This window comes from Manihot esculenta, chromosome 17 (genome assembly GCF_001659605.2).
Source record: "Manihot esculenta cultivar AM560-2 chromosome 17, M.esculenta_v8, whole genome shotgun sequence".
Lineage (NCBI taxonomy): Eukaryota > Viridiplantae > Streptophyta > Magnoliopsida > Malpighiales > Euphorbiaceae > Manihot > Manihot esculenta.
In genome coordinates, this window is record NC_035177.2 from 30,437,391 (window position 1) to 30,461,290 (window position 23,900).

At 33.1% G+C, this 23,900-nt stretch overlaps 5 protein-coding genes across 5 annotated transcripts; all 5 read left to right on the forward strand.

Annotated features, from left to right (window-relative positions):
* Nucleotides 1-6,675: 6,675 nt before the first annotated feature.
* LOC110604518 (mitochondrial import receptor subunit TOM6 homolog) lies at nucleotides 6,676-10,273 on the forward strand. Its single transcript, XM_043952243.1, has 2 exons — nucleotides 6,676-6,995; nucleotides 10,019-10,273. Exon 1 carries the CDS (start codon nucleotides 6,807-6,809, stop codon nucleotides 6,969-6,971), a length of 165 nt encoding a protein of 54 aa, XP_043808178.1. The 5' UTR covers nucleotides 6,676-6,806; the 3' UTR covers nucleotides 6,972-6,995; nucleotides 10,019-10,273.
* A 4,444-nt stretch (nucleotides 10,274-14,717) lies between these two features.
* On the forward strand, nucleotides 14,718-16,365 carry LOC110605385 (CASP-like protein 5C1). The gene is made up of 3 exons (XM_021743948.2): nucleotides 14,718-15,331; nucleotides 15,747-15,879; nucleotides 15,973-16,365. The coding sequence occupies exons 1-3, from the start codon at nucleotides 15,201-15,203 to the stop codon at nucleotides 16,165-16,167; spliced, it is 459 nt and encodes a 152-aa protein (XP_021599640.1). The 5' UTR covers nucleotides 14,718-15,200; the 3' UTR covers nucleotides 16,168-16,365.
* Nucleotides 16,366-19,968: 3,603 nt separating this feature from the next.
* LOC110605452 lies at nucleotides 19,969-20,914 on the forward strand. Its single transcript, XM_021744043.2, has one exon. It carries the CDS (start codon nucleotides 20,001-20,003, stop codon nucleotides 20,733-20,735), a length of 735 nt encoding a protein of 244 aa, XP_021599735.1. The 5' UTR covers nucleotides 19,969-20,000; the 3' UTR covers nucleotides 20,736-20,914.
* Nucleotides 20,915-21,921: 1,007 nt separating this feature from the next.
* LOC110605699 lies at nucleotides 21,922-22,870 on the forward strand. The gene has a single exon (XM_021744349.2). The coding sequence runs from the start codon at nucleotides 21,992-21,994 to the stop codon at nucleotides 22,496-22,498; it is 507 nt and encodes a 168-aa protein (XP_021600041.1). The 5' UTR covers nucleotides 21,922-21,991; the 3' UTR covers nucleotides 22,499-22,870.
* A 190-nt stretch (nucleotides 22,871-23,060) lies between these two features.
* LOC110605700 lies at nucleotides 23,061-23,678 on the forward strand. Its single transcript, XM_021744350.2, has one exon. The coding sequence runs from the start codon at nucleotides 23,134-23,136 to the stop codon at nucleotides 23,551-23,553; it is 420 nt and encodes a 139-aa protein (XP_021600042.2). The 5' UTR covers nucleotides 23,061-23,133; the 3' UTR covers nucleotides 23,554-23,678.
* Nucleotides 23,679-23,900: the final 222 nt, after the last annotated feature.

Genomic DNA, 23,900 nt, shown 5'->3' on the forward strand with positions numbered 1-23,900 from the left:
AATCTCGTTGACCCCTAGCTGAATTAGATTGAATTTTAATTTAATCAATTCTTTTGTATCATACATTTATAAATAGTCCTTAGTTTAACACCGGTGGGTTGCCAACCTTATTAATTTTTTTATGTTTTAATTTATATTATTATTTGTTTTACAAAAAAAAAAATAAAAATTCTTAACTAAACAAAATCATTGACATTCACCGATTTGTTCTCTTCTATTTGAGAAATTTTCTTTGTTTTCTTTATCAGAGTATATTTTATTTAATTGGGTGAGACTCTTTTCAATATGCTTTCCTTTTATAAAAGCAAAGAAAGACTTTGTTTTACTTTTCTTAGCTAGTGGTGGCCTCCCTCTCCCCTACCGTTGTAGTTGTATAGTTTCTATTTGGTCTGTTACTCAATTGAGGTGGTGTATGAAGAGGTTTTCTAATAAGACCTAGTGGTGCAATAGTGTTTTTCCTGCTAGTGTCATCTTCCTAATTAACTATAGGTGCGGGAGGTCTTTAGAGCTCGTAGCAGAAGATACAACAGATATTATAAGTCGATTCTCTATGGCTATTTAAGACTGAGACGTCATGACCGTGATGTTTCTATCTTATGCCCTTGGATTATGGAGCCGAGGTTTCAATGGCTTGCTTAATGTTGCTTTAGAAACATGTTTTCTTATGTTAGCTATGGCGATTCAGGAGATCTGACTTTCCTTTTTTTGTGGCTGAAACATGTTCTCAAAAGGGATCAAAGTCCAGTGCATGCAACTGTGTAGTTTCTTTTGATGTCTTTAGGTGTTTGAGAGTTTTTCATAGATATGTGAAAGCGTCGGTTCTCAATTTGTCTTTGCTGTGAGGCCGCTGCCTTGGGGTTGCGCAGTATGTGGCGGTGAAAGATAATATTACTTGTTGGGCGTAGTTTTCTTTAGGTGGGGCTTTATGATTAAGTTAGTCATGTTGGCCTGTTTATGAAATTATATGCCCTTTTAATACAATCTTTATAAGTTAATTTCAGATCATTTTATATGAAGGATGTGTACTCTAGCTTTAACTATTAATCTATAGCTGCAGATTATTAATAATAACTTTACTTTTAACAACAGTGTTAGTTTTTTACATTTAATATAAATTTTATATCCATCAATAATTTTCCTAATGAGTGCAATATTGAATTTGTTAATATTGCTAAAATATATTTATAGTTTTAAATGAGAAATTATTAATATTTCATTAAAAATTACAAATGATGCAATATTATATTTATTAAAAAATCAAATATAATTAATTAAAATATGGGTATAATAAGAGCATATATTTGACTTAATACATACCCAAATTTTTGCAAGATAAGATTGTTCTAACTTGTAGGCGCATTAATATAACAGTAAGATATTGCAATTAAATTCTAAAAAATGAAAATGGACATAAACAAAGTCAATCTTACATTTTATTTAGTACAATCATTGTACAAAAATTGTCAAAACTAGATGAGAAAAAAAGAAAAAAAAAGAAAGAAAAGGTAATAAAAGAGATAGAGGTATTGGTGGTGGGTTGTACTGAAAAGAAAAATGCATGGTCCAGCAGGTGGGTTGGGTAGGACAATATATGATAAATGCTACTTACCAAGATTAGAGGTCATTGAATGCTCAAATTCAATACATCTTTCAACTCTTCACATTCCCCATCGTTCAATGCTTCCCCAGATCTAATATTTTTTTTAATTAGAAGAAAATATAAATTATAAACTACATTCTACATAGTAGTTTTCTCTTTTTTTACCACAAAAATAAATATTATCAAATAAATAAATAGACTATAACACCTCACACACATTCTATACCAAACGAAAGAAAACGACCCAGCTACCCTTTTAATTAAGGATAGTTTTCTTTTCTAAAATGTCTTTAAATTTTAATTTCGTTAAATATCTTTTTTTCTATCCATAATATTTTAAAAGAATTATTAAAATATTTTACAGAAGAGAGAGATTTTTAATTTATTTTTTAATAACAAATAAATGAAAATATTAATAATGACAATAATTAAAGCTTGCAACTGCAGTTTTCAGAATGGACAAGTGGAATACAGGAAATGAAACCTCCATTATCTCCTACACGGTCCTCTTCTTTAAGAACTTGAAGAAGGAATACCTTTTGGGGCCCAAGAATGGAAAAGGATGAGGAAATTGGGCTAAGCAAAGGTGGCCCATAATAAGATAAAAGATAGCCTTTAATTTTAATAGTGATTATATCAAATGAATTATATTATTATAATATTAAAATTATAGGAAATAGAAACACAATTCTTCTCCTTTCATCCTTAACAACAAGAAGGAAATGGAAACACAACTGCTATGAGTTCCTCCTATTAAAAAATTAATAAGAAGATCAAAACAGGAAATATATATTCCAAATCACATAATCAAAGTAACAAAATTTAATGCCAAGAGTTATATGTATGGCAAGTGAACAGAGATGAATCTAAAGGATAGACAATAACTACACTAACTAACCAAAGTATTCTCCCTCCCAAAAAGAAAACGATCATATGCAAAAGTTCAACTAGTTTAAAGCAACTCACCAATCATCTTATCATAGAAGATAAGCAATCCCAGAAATCTTGGATTTCACTGCTAATAGTCTCAAAACGACATATGATATCTCGGTTTTGTACTTGGAAGGCAATTGTCTCAGCAATCATCCACTCTACGCTTTCTTTATCGGCTTTAACCCAATCTTGCCTTTGCTGATAAAATTCAGTCAGTTGGGTTTGCAAATAATTAATCTTGCTTCCAACACTGTCCATCTTGGAGCGCAAAGTCCTCATGTCTGCCATTATAACCTCTAGTAGGAGGAACATATCCCCAATGGTCTTTTCTCGCTTTTGGCTTCGAAGTTGAGTAACTAGAGATCTCAACTTCTCAATTTTACTTTGCAAATCATCAAGCTTGGAGTCCATAGTCATGATTCTCATATCTTCCTTCATGCCCCTTACAAGGATGAAAATACCTTCAATCATACTTGGCCGCCTAACTCCCTCCAAAGATAGAGAATCAGAGGATGTGGGATTTGAATCAGGCATTGAAGTAGTGGCATGAGAAGGTGTTTGTTGGGAAGTCGACATTGGAGCAGCCGGAATAGGAGCATCTTGAGATTGACTGACATTCAGACCGCCCTGAGATTGGATTTCTAAGCCTGGTTGAACAACAGCTTTATCCTTTTTAAGAAACCAACCCCTTTCACCTTTCACGTACCCCATCTTATGCAAAGTAACTTTACTGTAAACGTCTGAACCCTTCAATTCTACACCCTCCTCTTCCTCAAGAGGAACTTTAAAATGCTTGAAGATAGACGTGAGAATCATTCCATATGGCAAATAAGCATTTTTCTTTTCTGAACATGCAACCATATGAGATAACAATGCAAATGGCAGATTGAATGGCTTTCCTTGAAGAATATGCCACATAATCAATAAATCCATAGAAGATAAATAGTTAAAGTTCCTTTTTCTAGGTAGAATTATGTGCACTACCATGTGGTGAAGCAATCTCATTTCTAGTTTCAAGTGGCAAGCATTAACCTTTGATAATTCAGATAAATCAGGATTGTCAAGAACCATTCTAAGTGCTCCTACTCTACTGACACCAGCATCATCTACCCACTTATTGTTGTCATAAATCTCAGTCCCTAGGTTAGGAATTCCAAGGATTTTCTTCAAGGACTTCTGATTCAGTCTAATTTCCTTTCCTTTCACAGAGGAACATATCTGAGTTTTATCAGAATCATATGATAAATTGGCATAAAAATGCCTCACCAACTTTGGATAGAATTTTTCTCTCATGGCCACAATAGGTACCCAATTCATATCCTTGAACCATTTACCAAATTGAAAGCCTTCTTCAGTGAAGAAATTCAAATCAAGAAACCTACCTGGAACAATTTCTCCACAAATAACCGGAGAATGACACCTCTCGGGGCAAGATTTTGTAGGAAAATGACATGGTTCTTCCTGAGATTGAGGTCGCTTTAGACGTTTCTTGAGTAACCTATCCGGCTCCAAGTCCTCCGTGGGCGAAGGATTGTTCCGTTTTGAAGAGCATGATCGAGTCTGGGGAGCCATTGAGAAGGAATTCTGGCTAATCTATGGAACTCGAAAGCTCTTGGAAGACGAAGGAGCCTCCGGGAAAGAAAGTGAAACAAATTGGAACGTCTCTACCAGAAAAGAGAATGATTTCCGATCTGAAAAACCCGTAGGATCAGGAACTTTATTCAATAGAACCGGAGAAGATAATTACGATAATTAGCATTTTTTTCATAATTATATACATTTCAATTCATTTATATCACACTCAATAAATTTAAAAATACACCTTTTAATTTATGTATACAAAATTTTCTCAACAGCCGGCCATTAAATTTAAAATTTAATATAAAATAATTATTTGATATTTAAAAGTCATTATGAATAATTTCAACAAATTAATAGTTATGTATATTTAAATAATAAGCTTTAAATTTTGTCTAGGATTATTTTTCTTTCTATATCTAAAAAGAAAAAAATAATTTAATGTGATTTATATAATGAAGCAAAATTTTAAATTTTGTTATTGAAATGAAATATTTAATTCATAATTAAAATCATGCATCTTATAATTTATATTATGTGATTTAAATTTAATGATATTATACATTTTGTTTATAATGCATATTGATTAAAATTTCAAATTAGCTTGGCCAAATTTTTAATTTTTATTTTATATTATTTAAATTTGAAATTTTATTGCAATATCAAATTAATTTAATAAGAAAATATGAAAAAAAAAAATAATATAGCGTTTAACTTCTAATAATCATTCTATAATATAAAACTGTTATACTATATAATATATTAGATAGAAAAATTAGTTTTTAGTAAAAATTTATTGTAATGAGATTTGTCAGTGTTGTTTTATTATTATATTTTATCTAGTATATATTTTTCAAAACAATACTAATAATAATAATAATTACAATTTTTTTAAAATATATATATTTAAAAAAATTAAATTACCAGTATACAAAGCGGTTAATTTTCATATATGATCACTAAACTTTAATTATTGTTTCATGGTAATTATTAAACTTTAATTTGTTTAAAAAAATAATTAACGTCAAAATATTTATTTGAAATAATTACATTTGAAATAGTTATTCGAGTGAGAGTTTCTCATAGATTTTTTGATAAAACGCATACATAATAGTACTATCACGTGACTTAATTATTTTTTTAAAAAGAAATTATTTGCCATGTCAGAGAGTAAAAATAACTAAAATTCAGTGATTGTAAGTAAAAAATTATCCAGCCACATCTCTATTATACTCCACCGTTAATTATTTTCAAAAAATATGATCAGAAAGTCTTTTCATTCAAATATGACTGTCCAAATCCTTTATTAGGACCCATTTTTTTATGAGTCGACGTCATCTTACTCTTCCATTCTTCAATTACGGAAATACTAATTCTTCTTTCCATGAAATACTAATTCTTCTTTTCCTGACTCCTTAATGGCACTCCACCATTACCTTCCACCAAATGAGCCAAACTCGTTGAGCGATGACATGGACTCGCCAGTAAATGCCTTCTCCTATGATCATTTTCTCATGTATGAGTTCAAGGTGACATATTGTGCATGTGAGAGGTCATATGACTGGATGGAATGCTCATATGCTCATTTTGGGAGAAGACTCACCATCAGAATCCTCATAGATATCATTACTTCGGTACAACCTGTCTGGACTTTCACAAAGATGGATGCAAGAAAGAACAGATGCAACTGCAGCTGCAACGATGGCAGAGGAGGCAGGGGAGGAAGCCGATGTTTTAATACGAGGGAAGTTGTGGACTATCCATTGACAAATGACAGAATAATCAACGGTCACAATTTCTTGTACCCTGCCGCTACCATTCCTCGTGGACTCCACAGTCAGGTCTTTCATCGGGATTGAAGACAATGACAATGAAGTGGCAGGCGACAATTGGTCAGTAAGAGCAGATGTAATTATAGCTGCAACGACGATGGAGGAGGCAAAGGAGGAAGCCGGTGATGGTGAGAATGAAACTTTATGAATAAAGTGTGCTTCATTGCTTCGCTGGAATTGTAGCCCTTACTTCTGGTTTATTTCCTCTTCAAAACCCAAATAAAACAGTGGATAGTGATGACTAAAGTTTTCTCCCAAAATTCTTCAACAATGATGATTAAAGTTTCCTCCCAAAATTTTTCAACACTTTTTAGTTCATTTCCTCTAGCCTTCTATCTTTATTCTTATATTTGTTATATCGAATTTATTTGAGTGCAATCATCAATAAAATTAAAGAGATTGTAAAAGGAGTAAAGAATTATATTATGTCAAGATTATAATTTTTGACGTAATAGTTTTTTTTTAATATGTAGGACATGTTATATATGCGTTTCTTTGAAAAAATATTGAAAATTCATCCGATTAACTATTTTAAGTAAATGTTTAAAAATTAATAATTTTCCACAAATAAATTGAAATTTAGATATTGCAGCAACAATGCAATGACAAGTGAAAAATTACCCTATATAGCATGAAAGGACCGGAGCAAAATATGAGGAAGACTAGAATCGTCAAACGTGTATGTTTGAAGCCACACGTGCGTGATTGGCCTAAAATCCCCCAAGCCAAAACCCCTTCAATAATCCAAAATAAAAAAAGGGTGGCGCCTAGGGTTTTAGATTTTCTCCCACCACTGGAAGTGTAGCTGCATTGACAGAAAGCCAAAGAGAAATCAAATCAAATCGAAGTGAAGCCGAGAAATCATGTTTCCAGGAATGTTTATGCGAAAACCAGATAAGGCAGCGGCATTGAAGCAGCTAAAGACCCATGTGTCCATGTTCGGTGTGTGGGTCGCCGTCGTCCGTGTTACCCCTTACATTCTCCACTACCTTTCCGATGAGAAAGACGAGCTCAAGCTCGAATTTTAGACGCCTCTCTCTTCCCACTACAAGGTAATTCATGGATCAATCTTATTGTTCATATTTATGGTTATTTCTCCCTCTGACGAAAGACCGTTGTTATTTTTGATCTTGTTATGGTTATCATTGTGTTTGATTTGTGAATGGATCTTCTATTTACTGAAGGTACGATGTGGGGATATTAAGATATTATTCTAAGATGAGTGCAGAAAGAAATTGATTTGAGTTTACTTGAATTCATGGCAATGACCGATTTTTGAGCGATAATGTAATAGCATGCTGTGTTGGCTATATGAACTCTTTGTGCATAAATATTTGAAACTTTTGTAAGTGTCTTCAACTTATCTGTGTTAAATTTGAAGGTAATTAGTTTAGAGAGCAGTTGAGAAACTCTTGTGTTTTTGTTTTGGAAGATCTCGGGAGGAGTGGGTTAAGAAGAAAGTAAAAGAAGATGGAGTGAAAGTATTATCTGCATGCCCCTTTCAGGAAGTTACGCTTGTGATGATTTGTGGGACATCTAAAAATTAGTTGCTCATCGTGAAAAGCAAAAGACACCTTCACTTGAAGTGATAACCATCATGGGGAAGTTTAAAATCAGAATGATGGTCAAGCCTGATAAGCAGGATTATCTTGAGTATAAACTGGAATGATGGTCAACACTTCGGATAAATGAAGGATTTTGTCAAAATGGGGGTTCTTTTCTATTCAACAAATTTATGTGCCCAATTTGCTGTCACATTCCTGGCTCCGAGATTCTCCACTTCTGAAAAAACCTAGATTTGTTTGAAATATATCTTTGTACAAATTTTGGCCAAATTTCTTGAATACCAAAGTTCTTTAGCTCGCTATCTTGAGAATTTTGGTTCCTCTCTTTTATCCCTTTCTCTTGCACATGTCAGCATTTTGTTGATAGTCAATCATATAGTTGCATTTGTCATGAGAGCCTGTTTCATGGCAAATAAGAGAACTATCAACTGGAGCAATGGATAACTGTAGTATGGAATCATGAAATTTTCTAGCCCCACCTTTTTTTATACTTTTGGCTTGAGACTAACATTGTCTATGTATTTCATTGACACACATATTCATGCCTACTGGCAGCAAATCATAGAGATACTAATGTGTGAACACAAATTTTTTTTTCTTGAGATATTTGTAATCAACCACTATACTTCTCTGAAGAATCACTATCACTTGTCTTTTTATCCTTTTATTTTCTAATATGGAATTTAAATATTGAACTCGGTAATAATTTCTGCTATATTACCTTCTACACTATAACTCTTTCGCTATCTTCCACAGAATATGCCGCGTCCACATTGTTGTCAACGTTATACTTGCCAGTGTTACCATATCTGAACAACAATTTGTCTATTAGGTTTACCTTTCTACTGCTCCAATATTGTTGCTGTTATGGCCAATTTCAGCAGCACAAAATAAAATTGGATTGTATTTCACCAACACTGATATTATCAGACACTACCGGGATTATGTTTCAAAAATATTGTTGCTGTTATGGCCAATTTCAGCAGCACAAAATAAAATTAGATTGTATTTCACCAACACTGATATTATCAGACACTACCGGGATTATGTTTCAATGGTGTTTTTGTTATTCTCTGTCCAACTGTTATCAGATTTCCATATGCAACATTATCATTTCACCTTTTGTATGACTGTTTGCATGTTAGTTGAAGAATCTATGTGGACTAAATAAGTTGAATTTCTGAATTCAATGAGTCTATTGAAGGGGAAAATTTTGAAGACATGTTGCTTGGTCCTTTAATAGAAAATTGCAAGTTAATCTGCTACCATTTGCTTCATGTTTAGAGATGTGCATGTTTCATATAGGCAAAATTGTGAAGCAGAAAATGAGAATATTTTGCCAAAGTAGAACCAAGATTTAGTCTATGCTGTTTAAAAGATAAAATAAATTAGTTAAAATGTATATATATGATATGATTACAATTTACCATAATAAAATACCAAATATACCATGGGATCCACATGGAAGAAAGAATTGGATTTCATGTGCTGTGTTTGACTTAAAACGAATAGGTAGAGATAGGAAGAGAAAAAAGGGCCAAATTTTATAGGCTATGAACTGTGAACCATTATACCAAGAAGATGAGATAAATATGTTATTGGATCCCATAGCACGACAAAGGAAAACTCGTTACACTTTGAAATTGGACCTGTAACTGATCTATGTAATTTTCCCTTCATTGGTGATTCAACTTTCTATAGGAAGCTTTTGACTATTAATTTGCTAGTGCTGTATCAATCCGTCAGCAGTATAGGTTTACTTATTTGATTTAAGGTCTTGGCTTTTATGTTTATCTTCCTATGCATTAAGGGTGATTTTCACTTTAAGTGTGAGTTTGATGGGATGACTGTGTCCAGGTCATAGCCAAATATGGTGTCTTTGTGATAGTAGTTTGTTAATGTGAAATGTCGGCATTGGCTGATTTGTCCTTTTCCGCCTTATTATTCTCTATATTTAAGTTGACTATTCCATTTGACTAGATTTTATTCAAGTTGGACTTCATCTTTACTAATGTATATCATTGTTTTCTCTTCTTGTGTAGAAAGTTTTTGTTGTTCCAAGTGTCTCATTTATGCATCATAAATTCAGCTTCCAGAATAGAGAGATTATTTAGGCATCATTCGTTCAAGTTTTTGCCTTTTGCTTCCTGAAAAGCTTTTTCAATAATTTTTTTTATTTCATTATAAAACAAATACAATAATAAGGAAATATGCTTGGTTAATATACCAAAATTTCATTTTACATTAGGGGAGAGTAACTTGCAATTACAACAAAATCTTAGCTTTTGCTTTGCATATGAAGTCATTTTGTTTTCTATTATTTGTTTTTATATTCTAACAAAACAATCTATGGGTGTGTGTAAAAGATCATGCTAGCAAGCTAAGTTTAAGGAGCCTTGCGAGCTTCACATCTTCAGTTCCATGATAACAATATTATAAGTTGGTTTCGTCTTATCTATCTCCCGCTGATTATTTATCTATTATATTTTTCTGCTGATATGATGGTCCAGGAAGTGGGAGACACTGAGTTGGAATGAAGACGTGTGTTAGCTTCAGTATGTTTTCAACTGGAAGAATGCAAGGCCATTGTGGGCGTTAGATTATATCTATGTGGCATTTTATAATTTTGAAATATTCTATATTCTGATATTATATCATGACTGGTTTAGGATAATACTTAATGGAATGTACTTTTGGTTTCATGGTAGTAGTAGCAACATGAAAGAGTTGATATCCAAAGAGTAAATTATATTTTAATTTTTGAATTTTAGTGTAATTAATGGATCAATTTTTTTATTTTTAGGATCAAACACTTAAATTTTTATATTTTTATTTCATCTAAATTAGAGTTTTTTTTTGCTAAAATTTATTAAAAATTTAATTTATTAAAAAAAAAAAATTTAAATTTTATAAACACTCTTTCTTGAACTCTTTTTCTTTTCCTTATTTTATCTTTTTAAATTCTATAATCTTTATACCAAATTTTCATTATTTTATCTTTTTAAATTCTATAATCTTAATACCAAATTTTCATTTATTTCTATTCTTAGATCAGTCGGTGTCATCAAGTCATACCTACAAATCCTCTGTTCTCAAAAGACATGACCGGAAATTATTGGTGGCGGTTAAGCATGCCTTGGACGTCCTTCATTCTCATTTTGCGACCGTGACTGTTCAGAGGCCCATCGATCAACAGCGAGGTCTTCACTGGATGCACCATTGGTCTGATAAGATTCATCGTCTGTTATCAGTTTTTATACATTAATCTCATACAGACAATAACAAGAAAAAATACAACAAAAAGTGAAAGTGAAATTCGATTTTTTAAAAAGGAAATTAAAAGAATTGAATTTTAATTGTGTGTTCTTTAAGAAATGATCGTAGATCAAATGGGTTGACGATTTCCTTTCAATGAGTAAATGAATACTGTGCTTGATTGAGTTTGTCTCCTCTCTCCAATACCTTTAGAAAAAAATAAGCTCATTTATTCTCTTTTTATTTTTCTTCTCATTGGCTTGAAGTGCTTATCTATGTTGGTCAGAGTAAAGGGAAATGTTAATTTTAGATCTAAAAATGAAATAAATATTAAAGATTGTTAAAACGGTGGAGAAATAAAAAAACAATAGATTTAGCTACTATTGAAATAGAAAAATATAGTGATTTTGTTGGGTGTTGGAGAAATGGTGAACTGTAGGGAATTTAGAGAGAGGAATAATGGTGAGGGTGAGGAGATGGGAGGTTGGAGATTCAATGGCAAATTGGCGATATGTAAGAGAAGTGGTGGCTGGGTTGAAATCGGAAGAAATGATGGTGCACAAATTGAGTTTTCAAACTACATTTCTCTTTCAACGTTTATTGGTGCACAAATTGAAGGAAAAGAATATGAAACGATAAGAGGAGGACTAAAGTGTCTAAAATCTATTGGAGGTGATCATGTGAGTTGTAAATTATATTTTTTTAAATATTTTAAAATTAAACAGGATCAATAAATTTTTTTAAAAACAATAGAGAAATTAATCCGTTAATCATATTAAAATTTAAAATTTAAAGTATAATTCATTCTTTCAATAATTTTAATTTTCACCTTTTAGAAATATTCACTCGATTTAATATACCAGTTCATGTATAAACCAAAGAAGAGCTTTGGTTTCAAGCTTTTTTTATATTCGTTGGGTGCCTGGCTGCCTGTTGCAAAATTGAAATTGAAATATTCTTAGTGAGAAATATTTCAAGTTTTGATTTTCCTGTCAATTTCGTTCCTTAGATGTAACTTTTTTTTTTTTTGTCAAAGGTGAATTAATATATCATTTAAAATCTAGGCTTTAGCCCATTACAATAAGAGAGGCTTGAATGGAAAAAAAAGGCCCAAAAACAAGCAAGCCCAAACCCATAACATAACCCACAAAACCCTAACCCTAAAGGAATCTTAACCCTAAAGGAAGATTCTTGAGCATGCAGAACATTGGCGGAGCAACAGCAGCCAGCGGAGGCAAAACAGGAGTCTTTAGAATCTACATGAAGCAAACAACCAACTTTCTCTTAAAGGTCCAACCTCAAGGAAAAACGCATGCAAACTCAAAAACATCCGATCGAACCACGAAATCCAGAAGGAAAGATCGATAGTTACAGAGAAGGGAAGCCTCTTCAACAATGCCCAAAGGGCTAACCAACTTACTGAAAAGCAAAAGGCTTTCTGCACACCTCTTAGATCTTGCCAGAGCAACTGAGCTGGGGAGACAAAGAGATCAAGCCATTATTCCGATCGCAAGGACCAAAGCCAAGGAGAGAAGAAAATCTAATTGTCAAAAGATCTGAAACACCTATTAGCATCAACCGCGAGAGTATGGAGGTCAGAGCTCCATTCACCAGTCGGCAGTTAAAGAGTCACCATAAACGGCTAAGTCTGGCATCGACTTCTGGAGGTAGCCGCTGCTAAACAAAGCCCTCTCTTCGAACTTCCTATCTCCACTAGGAAACACAAGAACTGAAGATTCAGACCATGCAAGCTCATTCCTGCAACAAAAGAGAAAGCAACCCAATAACACAACAAAAATAAGAAATAAAACAGAAAAGAAAATCCTTCCATCCGGAGGAGAAGAAGACACCCTCAAAAATTGGGCGAGAGGAAGATGACCTTCCCTACTCGGAAGGGAAAGCCGCTTGTCGGCAGAAAAAAGACTCTCCTCAAAAGAAAAATAGAAAAAATGAAGATAGCTTAAGAGGAAGGGAATATTCCTAAGTTTATTTTTATTGAAGTTTAGTTTATAATTAAAATCTTTAAATAAAAACCCATATTTCTTAGAATTGATTTCTGGTTATGTTACTGATTTGGCTTTTTTTTTTTTTGAAAAAAAAAATATTATTTGTTGGTTACAAATAAAAGTAACAGTGTCTACTTCCCAATCTCCTCTCTTTGCTTCTTTTCCATCCACCAAATTCCCTCTCAACCAAATCCATGGAGATACTAATAATCTTCCCCGACTTCTTCAAAAAGCAGTGTCTTTGGAGTTGACTCCTCTGCCAGTAAAGGCTCAAAATGATGGAATCCATTCATGACCACCAAGGGATTGTGGCATTATAGTGAGATTTGATCTCAGGAAACATCAGTAGAACTTGTTGAATCTTAGGTTGTTGCATTTAGCAGAATCTTGGAATTTGTTAAATTTAAACAGTAGCTGAAAACTGACATAACAGAGATTCCACCAATAATTTGTAGCCGACAGAGCCAATACATTGTCCGTAGACACATTAACCCATTAAGCACTGAACTGTTTTGCGCTTAGTTCTTGCAATGGTTCGATGTTAGCAATAGTATTTTTTTTGACGGTGTAATTCTCTCTATTCTATTAGTTAAAAAAATATATTAAATAATTAAAAAAAATCTATCAATTAATATAATAAATATTTTTAGTGTTAAACAGTCACTGGCTAACATTTCTCAATTATAAGTGGAGAATGATCCAAAGCAGCAGAGCACCATTATGCTATTTAACTATTTCTGTCTTCGCCTTTGTAGGCTTTCGTGTTCACCAGTAACGCCCACTAATAAGGTTGACAAATGGCAAATCCCCAACCCTCTTTTTAAAAGCATTGGTTCCCCTTTTTCTTCTTGTCTTTCAAGCATTTTCATTAATACTTTTTTCCCCTTAATTATTATCTTTATCTTTAAAATATGAAGAAAAGAAAGAGTTGGTGTGGCTCTAATGCCTCAAAATCCTTCCTTTTTCTCACCACCTTCGAATTTGGAAATGACAAGATATTCCAAGAATTGTCATGATTCTCTAGCTACATTTTTAATGTTGATCATACTCGCTTTATAAAAATATATATTCACATGAATTGAGGTGTAACATTTTTAGTAGAATTAATTCTGCTTATAACTCGAATTACATACTTTCATAACTTCAAAAAAAAAAAAAAACTCTATTTAAAAATCTATTAGTTAAAAAATATAATTAATATAGTTAAGCTAATAAATTTTATTTTTATTTTCTAATTTACATTTTATTTATATTGTAATACTATTAAATTATTCTTAAAACTAATAAATTTTATTTTTGCATATTTGAAAGTTAATAAATAAGTATTCTTTTCCAGCTAGTGGACAAAACATAAATAAATATTTCTTTATAAATTTATAAATGTATCCCTCATACTATATTTATAAATTTACCAAAATAAGGATATTATATGGTACAATTCATTAATAACTTGTCATCTTTGACAAGTAAAAGAAAAAGAATGGCTAAAAAAAAAGTAAAAGAAAAAGAAGAACAAAAGTGAGCATAAATCTTTAAATAGGTCAATGGCAATTTCGGTGGCTTTTCTTTGAGATGGATGAAATTTATATATATATAATATATACATAAATTTAAATTTACAAATAAGTAATACGATTTCGTCCGCTAATATATGACAAATTAGAGCTTTATTTAATAATATTAATTGTTTCTATTAATTAATAATTATTTTAATAATTATTAATCATTTTAATAATAAAAAAATTCAAAAACTAAACACTATTCTTAAAATTATTATCCCACATATCTATATCTAAACTTTAAATATTTTTAAATTATAATAAATTGAGTCTATTTAATAGGACTCTAAAAATATTGATATTTTTAAGTTTAAAGAAAAGTATCTTTAAAAAAAAAGTTTAAAGAAGAGCGGTGATGGTTGCTTACAACACAATTTACAGATTTGACAGAATCTGAAAGTAAGAGCAACTTGGAAAACTCTTTTCAATCACAGCCACAACGACAATTTCCACTCTGATTTATTCTAAACGTGTCATCTGCTACCCAATGCCTCAAAACCAGAGAACACCACCATGGATCAAAATCAAAATCCCACATAATTAACCCAGAAAGAATTCCTTGTTGGATTATTAACATCAATAAAAAAAAAAAACCATCATCTATTACAGCAACTTCTCTTTCTAGCCATTTCTCAGAGTTCTCTCACTTTCACTTTCCAACGTTTTCCCAAAAAAAGGCCAAGAATGTCACTCAAAACTTTGGCATGTTATGTTCGATGAATCTTAAATAACAGAAATAGAGGGTTGCTTTAAGGTGATGAAAAGTTCTTGGCAATTGAAGGGACTAAGATGAGCTTTAAGAAGAAGGCAATCCAAGAAGAAGTAATAATAACAGAGGAAGAAGAAGATCAAGATCCCATGCAACAGAGGCCATGGATGACGTACCTGGCTCTGTGGGAACCAGTGCTAGCTTCTCTTTGAGATTGGCCCAAACAATCTTCTCTTGTGCTTCTCTTTTTTTCATGTCTTTGGGTGTTCAATTCTACAGCTACACTGCCTTCTGGTAATCTTTCTTTTCTTTTCTGTATAATTCATTTAAAAATTGAATTCCATAACCAGATTATTTTCACATGAGCTTAATTGCAGAGAATTTCCCAGAAGATGATGATCAGGAATTTGTTAGATCAATTAGTTTTTACCTTTTTATCTCTTTCTGCACCCTTAGAAAGTGTATGATGAGATGAAAATGGATTTGTTCTTCCCTTATTTTCTGTTTGAGTCTTGTTTCCTCTTCTGGACAAGAACTAGTTCTGAAACCCAGAAGCTGTAATTTAAGCAAGCTCCTTAGAAGGTGAACCAATCACTGCTGATTAGCCATTAGAAGCTTGAAATGTTTGTGTTGCATTTTTTCTCCTTTTTTGGGGATAATTCTGCTTTAATATCCAATCTTGGTGAAAAGTTCGCAACTTGCTTTTCAGCTACCTGGTTACCATCATGGGTTTGGCGATTCCATGGAGTTTCACATTAGCAATTGTTGATGGATACTCTGTTTTGGTTAAATGCCCTATCCGGCAGCCTGGAATACTGCTGCTTGTTGTCATCGGAGATTGGGTAAGATTAAGGATCACTGATTCATCTGAAACCAGTTTTATAATGCCATCTACTGGCTACTAAGTGTGACAAAATCACTATAATTCATGGCAGGTTTTATCTATTCTTATTCTAGCTGCTGCATGCTCAACGGCTAGTGTTGTGGATCTCCTGCTCCATGCAGATAGATCATTTTGCCCTCCAAGGGTTTGCAGTAGATATCAAATATCTGCTGCAATGGCATTTTTGTCTTGGTTTTCATCCATGGCCTCATCTCTGTTCAATCTCTGGTTGCTGCCCTCATTGTGATTTTCAGGATGGCTTTTACTGCACCCATTTGCCAAACTTTGGACATTGTTTTTGGTTATTCCAAATCAAAGTTTTGTTCATTACTAGTGTGTAAATTCTGAAAGCTTTTGAATACAAAATGTACAGTTTGAAAGTGGCTGAATGCATAGCGTTAAAAAGCTTTTAATCAAATAGTACAGTTTGGCTTATACCCACTGAGTTGATTCTTTCCAACTTAGTTTTGAATAATGATATAACAGTGGCACCCATCATGGACAAAGAAGAATTGCTGGAAGAATAGTAGTTGCAAACTGTTCCTATACAACTTGATGGCCATAGGATAAGCTACTTGTCCTTGAGGCAGCCAAAAGATAAGCTAATACAGACACAATCCACATGCATGATGCAGCCATTGAAGAAAATTTCAAAGGAACAGGCATATCAAATCAATCATTTCCAATAATATCGAGTAAGTTTCATCATCTTTCATTTTACCTCATTGAAAGATGAATGGCAAGGCAGCTAATCCACCGGGCTAAAAACTCCAAACATCTGCGCCGAGTATGCACTCATCCTGTCCATGAAAAAAGGTTGAGTCAATGTTAGATTTCTACCCTTAGTATTGCACTAAAAACACATAACAGATACAATTTTCAGTATAGGAATACTGTGGAATATTTGCCAAGTGATTAAGATAACTAGAGTTGTAGGATTCCAGCTTGTTAATAATAGACATCAAATAATCTTCCAGCCCCTTTTGAGCTTCAGACATTTCCTCCTTCAATATTGCTGCCATTCCCCCATTTCCTATATTCATATATCCTTTAATAGAAGCATCATACATCTTTGAATTTGTTCCAAACTCTTTGCCTGCCATCTGCCTGAAGCTTCAATGCTGCTTCCACCTTACCATTCTCGCATAAACCCATAGTAACTCATTAACTCTTTCGACTTGGATGAAAAACTAACATTTCTCATTGTAATCCTCAATAATCTCTAGAGTATCAGAAGCTTTTTTCTTCTCTCAATCAACAAATTTATGGAAGTTTCAGGCCTACCATCTCTTCCACATGCCTCTATAAACAAGAATCAACATCACCAATCTACAATAGCCATTAATTAGGTGCACAGAATTAAATGCAAGTCCTTTTTACTCCAGTCGATTTCATTTCTCTCAAAATCTCTCAAAAGCAAGCCGCAACATCAGGCTTTATTCTCCTTGCTTTCATTCCTACCATAACTTCTCTGCTTTCTTCTTCCCATTCGAAAAAAAAAACAGAGCCATCAAGATTCAAGACGCCAACGAAATCCATTTGAACACATCCCAACCTCTCCATTTCACTCCATGCCTCCCCCACCATTTTACCCTCTTCCTCATTCTCATTATCTTTCGATCCAAAACCCTAAGAAGGACATTATAACCGTGTACACCTTGAAACCTCAACATCCTCACTATCTCGATTTGTCCATCAATGTTTTTACAACTTGAGAAAACTTTATCGACAAACCAAACACAACGTAGCAGAATCTCATTCCATAAACGTTTTCACTAGCACTTCAAAGAATTTCACCGGTGTATCCAGTGATCAAACAAAAAGGCTGAAGTAGACTTGAGTCCAGGCCTTGAGACGGGCCCGGAGAGGATGTGGATGATGGTGGAGTAGGAGTAGAGGTTATGGAGAATAAAAAGTTGCGTAGAGTGAAGAGAATGAAGCGGAGGGAAGGCTGGGGATTCGTTTTGAAGAGAAGAGCGAAGCGATTTGGGAAAAGTGGGTAGGGGTGAGGTGTTGGTGGAGGAAAAAGGAGAGTGAATATTGGTCCATCCACATCGGGACTTGGAGCGGTGGTAAGGAGTGAATCGACGGAGAATTCTAAAGGGGATTTGATCGGGCGGTGAAGGAGATTGGGAGGAGACGGAGCAGAACGAATTGGTTTTATGAGTTTCGATGAAAAAGATTGCCGCGTTTAGCATTGAATCGAACCATTGGCCTGCCGGCGACACTTGCCGCGACGACGGTGAAGCGCTGCAACAGCTCGTTCAGCTGTCATAGCAATGCCAAAAATTAAAATTAGTTGTCACTGATAATGGTAGAAGGTTAAATTTGGTCTATATTAAAAATATATTAAATATTATTTTTGAATCTAAATTTATTAATTTTCTTTTATATTTAAAAGTGTAAGTCATATTTTTTAAGTTTATTTAATTTTATATTTTTAATCTACATAATTCAGAAATAAATTTAATTTTTTAGCTAGCAAATAATTATAAATAGGTTCCGAATGAATGTGTTTGTAACTGTAATTATGGGCAAATAGTATAGATGATGAGCTTCTATATTGCTATTTATATTATTAGCAATAATTTTAAATATTTTGCTATAAAAATATTTTTATTAATATTTTTTACGGTTCTATTATTCAAAATAGTATGTAATAAGTTTTTTTTTTTTTTTTTTGCCATTTTTTATATTCATTAAAAAAATTTAATATTCATTAACAAGTTGTTAGGCAGTGCACTTGTGGATGAGTGATGTTTTTGGCAAAGCAAAGTATATTTAAATTTACTTCCAAACTCATGAAAAAAAAAGGGGGAAATCCCTAAATTGAAAATCTAAAACAATGAGATGTAGTTAAAAATAAAAATTGTAATTATTAAATAAAGATTAGGGATGCATATATAAAAGTAATATAAGCCAAGACAAGATAACCTTAATTAAAAAGAAAAGAAAGGTATGATGTAAAAAGAGAAGAATCATATTCAAATTCAAGCATGGAATTCTCTCTTAAATTCTTGCACCTATATTATAATACATATATAGCAACAATCCTTGTAGGACAATTACCTCACTAATGCTACTTGCCCAGTTGCCCTTCAATACATATTCTCATATTCCACTTCTTCATTTCTTTGTTCTTCAGTAGAAACAAAGGAATAATTAATGCTACTACCAAAGTTCTTATTTGGACTAGGTTCATTGATTTTTATCTTCAGAATTTATAATTAAATTTATATTAAAATAGTATTGTGTGATATCACGTTTTATTAATATAATTTTTTTAATCCCTCATTTGAAATGATTTATTCTGCATAACTTTAATTTTTTTAAATTAAAAATTATTTTTTTTATTTTAAAAAAATTAATAAAATTAAATTATTGTGAAATTATTTGTATTTCAAATAGGGGTAGAAAATGAAATGGCATGGTATAATGAAAATGAACAATTTGGTGGATGGATAATAGTTCTCAACTTATGATGAGGATAGAAGAATTTGTTCTTCCATATCACCATTTCTATCAACAGAAGAGATCTCTTACTGATAAAATAATCAAAGGGTAAACGGCATTTATTCTCTGATGCTCTCTTCCACGTCATGGACTATTCAAACATGTCTCCTCATACCCTATTAGATTTTAAGAACATGATGATCACCATCAATTAATATTCCTTAATTAAGATCAAAATCACAGAATAATTAAATTAATATATCAATCTAATGGTGCTCAATGCTTGTTCTCCAGGTTTTTGGGTATGTTCTTGCGATCTCTGTGGATAAAAATTGTATCTAATCCTGACTAATTAATTTTCTAAAAACTAGAAGACTTGATAACAATAGCGTCTGCCCTTAACGCAAGGATTCCTATGCACACTATCACTTACCACAACCACAAAAATATCATCAATTCCCAGCATAATTCCTTACTTGGCTTCAACAACACACCAAATTCAATCTAATTAACAAACCCTAATCCAAATCTCCATCAGAATCTAATCCCTTCACTATAAATATATACATTCACTTAACATACAATTCTTAGAGAAAAAAAAAGAAGAACGTAAAAGAAGAGAAACCCATGAAGTATAGTGAGATATCCCACTTCAGCCACCCTCTACACACCCTAAAATTCGAGTACTCAGAGTTCCCATTCAAGTGCGATGGATGCAAAGAAGTAGGAATAGGGTCTCGCTACAAATGTTCCAAGTGTGATTTCGATCTCCACGTGCACTGCGCAATCCCTTCTGCTTCAATTTTTCATCCTTTCTACACCAAATGCTCCTTCCAGTTCCTGTCTCGGCCCCCAGGCGACAAGCCTCGTTACTGCAACGCTTGTGAAAGGGACGTTAATGGGTTCGTTTACCATTGCAGAGACTGTGGATTTGATCTTCACCCGTGTTGTGCAAAGCTGCCAATGGTGCTTGATGATGGAGAAGTGAAGCTGTATTTGTATAGAAAAGTGAGTGCAACTTGTCATAAATGTGGACGTAAAGGGCGGAGTTGGAGTTACAGATCTTCATGCAAGAAGTATAATCTTCATGTGGCTTGTGTTAAGGACTTGTTGGTGGAGAATTGGGCTGGTCTATATCTTGGAAGATCGTCTGATCATTTTGATGGAAATGTTTATGGTGGTAGGAAACTGGAGAATAGAATTCCCAGCTTGAAAAATGCACTCCATACTCATCACCGTAAGAGCAAAGGTAAGGTGCAGAAATGTTGTGAGATGGCTGGTTTGGCTGTGCAATTTGTGATCTCCGCCGTGCTCGGTGATCCCACCGCCATTATTGCTGGTGTTATTGGGTCTTTGATTTGAACAGGATGATATGGGTGATGGATATTAAATCCAAAAGTTGATTAAAAATTAATGGGAGAATGGAATATTTGGTTAGATTTTGTGATGGTTTTATTCTTAGTATAATTTTCTTTGCAGGGTATGTTTGGGACTCTTTGGCAATATTGGATAAAGGAACCATGCATGTCTTTTTCTCCAGAGTTTAGTGCTCTTTACATATGACAAAAGATTAAGACTATGTTCGATTGCAAAAAAATAATTTATATTTATAAAAAATAATTAAAAATAGTACTTTATAAATAGAAAATTCAGGGTTTGATTTAGTCAAAAAGATTAAATAAAACTTATTCCAGAAGAGGCCATTTTATTATAATCAATAATCCTATTATATAATGATTCCATTGAGGAAATAATCATAGAATCATACAAAATGTCCAACTTAATAGAACAGTGAGTTTCATACTATAAAGACTCGTAAGTATGGATAAAGGTGGGAAATTAAAATATAATTGAACAATGAGAAATTACCTGCACCAGATGGAGAGGCCACCAGAAAAAGGATGAAAATGAAAGAATATATTATATTTTGGGACAATAAAGTAATAATTAAAAGTTAAAATTCTAAACTAATCAATAATTTCAAGGAGACAACAGTTTAAAAATGATAATTATTCCTAGTTGAAAGGCAAACAAACTTTGAATATTAGTTGCATGGAATTGAAGGCAGAAATTTTGGAATTTTATGGAATGTTATGTTGTAGAAATATTAGAATATTGCTATATTTTATGTATATTTTGGAATTAGCAGGGTTGAAGATGACTATTGTGTTAAGTACATTTTTTTATTATTTAAAAAATAGAAGTAACTTAATTTTATAATAAAAATAATATAAATTAATTATAAGAAATTCACATTTTTAAATTAAATCATTTTAATCATCAAGAATAAAGTATAGTGGTAAGACTTACTCTCCTCATAAGAAAACAACTTAGATTAGATTTTTTTGAAAATATATTATTAGAAAGGGTAGTCCAAAATTTTACTTTTGTGAACAGGGAAAATACCTAATTAAAATTTAAAAAATGTTTTCTTTTTTATAAATATATTTATTTTTTAACTTCAATAATAATAATAATAATAATAATAATAATAATAACCACCGATAAGGTTAACGAAAGAGAAGGGTTATCTCATGGTGTGAAAAAATAAATCATAGCTTAACTCTCAAAGAGTGGCGCCTCGGCAAACCTAATGAACTCGCATAAGGTGAAAAAAGATGGGGATTTGCAGCTCCTCTGGGCCAAGCACGACGGTCACGGCAAAACTAATCCTTGAAGATGGCCGGCTCGAGCAATTCCATGTCCCAGTAAGAGTTTCACAGATATTACAAAGGAACCCTAGCTGTTTCATATGCAACGCAGATGATTTGGGCTTTGATGACCTTGTTTCAGCCATTAATGACGATGAAGAGCTTGAGTTGGGTCAGCTTTACTTCGAGTTGCCAGTTAGCTGGTTGGACACTCCCATTAAGGCTCAAGAAATGGCAGCTTTGGCTGTAAAGGCAAGTTTGGCCGTAAAAATGGTTGGTGGTAGAGATGGGTGTTGTTGGTTTCGTCTGAGAAGTGTGGATCTGGTGGAGTTGAATACCAAGAAAACTTTGGAAGATAGCCCATTGGTCACAATTGGTGACCACGGTGGAGGACTGGTGGCAAGGAGGAGGAGGGGTGGCGGCGGCAGAGAAAGGAAACTTAATAATAAGTTGAGTGCTATTTTAGAAGAGTAATAAGACTGATACATCTTGACATGTTAATTTGTTTTTCTTCTCTTTGTAAACGTATTTTTTAAGCTACAATATTTCACTTGTCTTCTCACTGTTCTATCTGTATTGAATCCATTTGATTTCTCTCTGCAGCATAAAGAGGGCTGGTTGCTAGTGATTCTGTTTTCTGTCCCTTTGATCTTAAGAGTCAAAGGATTTAGGCTCTCTTCCGCGTAGATGTTAAAAGCAGTGTATGAACGTTTGGCTACAGTTAACACGGTTAATATTTCTGAAGAACATGGTCATAGTAGCCGATGTTTTTACTACTTAAGAGAGGATTTGTTCCTCTCTACCTCTGAGTGGAGTTGTGCAAATAAATAATTTTTATTTATGACTGATGATATGAATGCTAATTGTGTTAACCTATGGCCTTATGAACTAATGGACTCAAACAGATTAGGCAGATTCCTAGTTCCTGTCGGCAGCCCACAAGAAGCCTCATAATTTACACATAACAATCAAAAATTACAAGCATAAGAGCACTATCTCAAGTTGGTCTTTAAATAATTGCTTTGCCCATGCCTTTCCTCTCCCTATATAAGCTCACACCCTCAACCATTCATCACCATTTTCACTTGTCTCTCACAGAAAAACCAGAAATGGGTAACTGTGCATCACCTCAATATGCTACAAATTGTGCTTTCACTTTCACATTACACTCGCAATCCACTGTCAAAATAGTCCACACAGATGGAAGTTTGCAAGAATTCAAGCAACCCATCAAGGCCAATCTCGTACTCTCTCAGAATCCAAACTGCTTCCTCTGTAACTCTGAATCCATGTACGTGAACTCTCACCTGCCTCATGTTGCAGATGATGATGAGCTTCAACTGGGTCAGATTTATTTCCTCGTACCTCTCTCTAAATCCCATGCACTTCTTTCTCTGCAAGAATTATGTTCATTTGCTATTAAGGCTAGTTCAGCACTGGCTCATCAGACACCAGATATCCATCCTCAAAAATATGGCCGTTTTTCTATGGAAATGGTAAGAGACATCGAAAATTCCGATTGGGTTTGACCTTGGTGTGAATTTTCCGGCCGGAAAAATGAGTTAGTTCTGAGAATTTATTTTAGTTTGTAATCGCTTTTATGTTAGTGGCAAACTTTTAATGACAGTACTGTAAGGAACAGAAAGGTTGTTTCAGGTTTGCATTACTGTAGGATTAAAATATATCAAGTTTCCATTAATTCTCTTAATTTCTTATAAAAAAATTGTCAAGAAGAGCCGTTATACTTGCAACAATTCATATAATATAATAATTTTCTACGTCCTTTGGAGAGAAATTGGCGGCTATGTATTATGTGATTGCACAAAACTGTGGACGGCACATGTCATCTCCATTACCCACATCCATTATTTTAGAC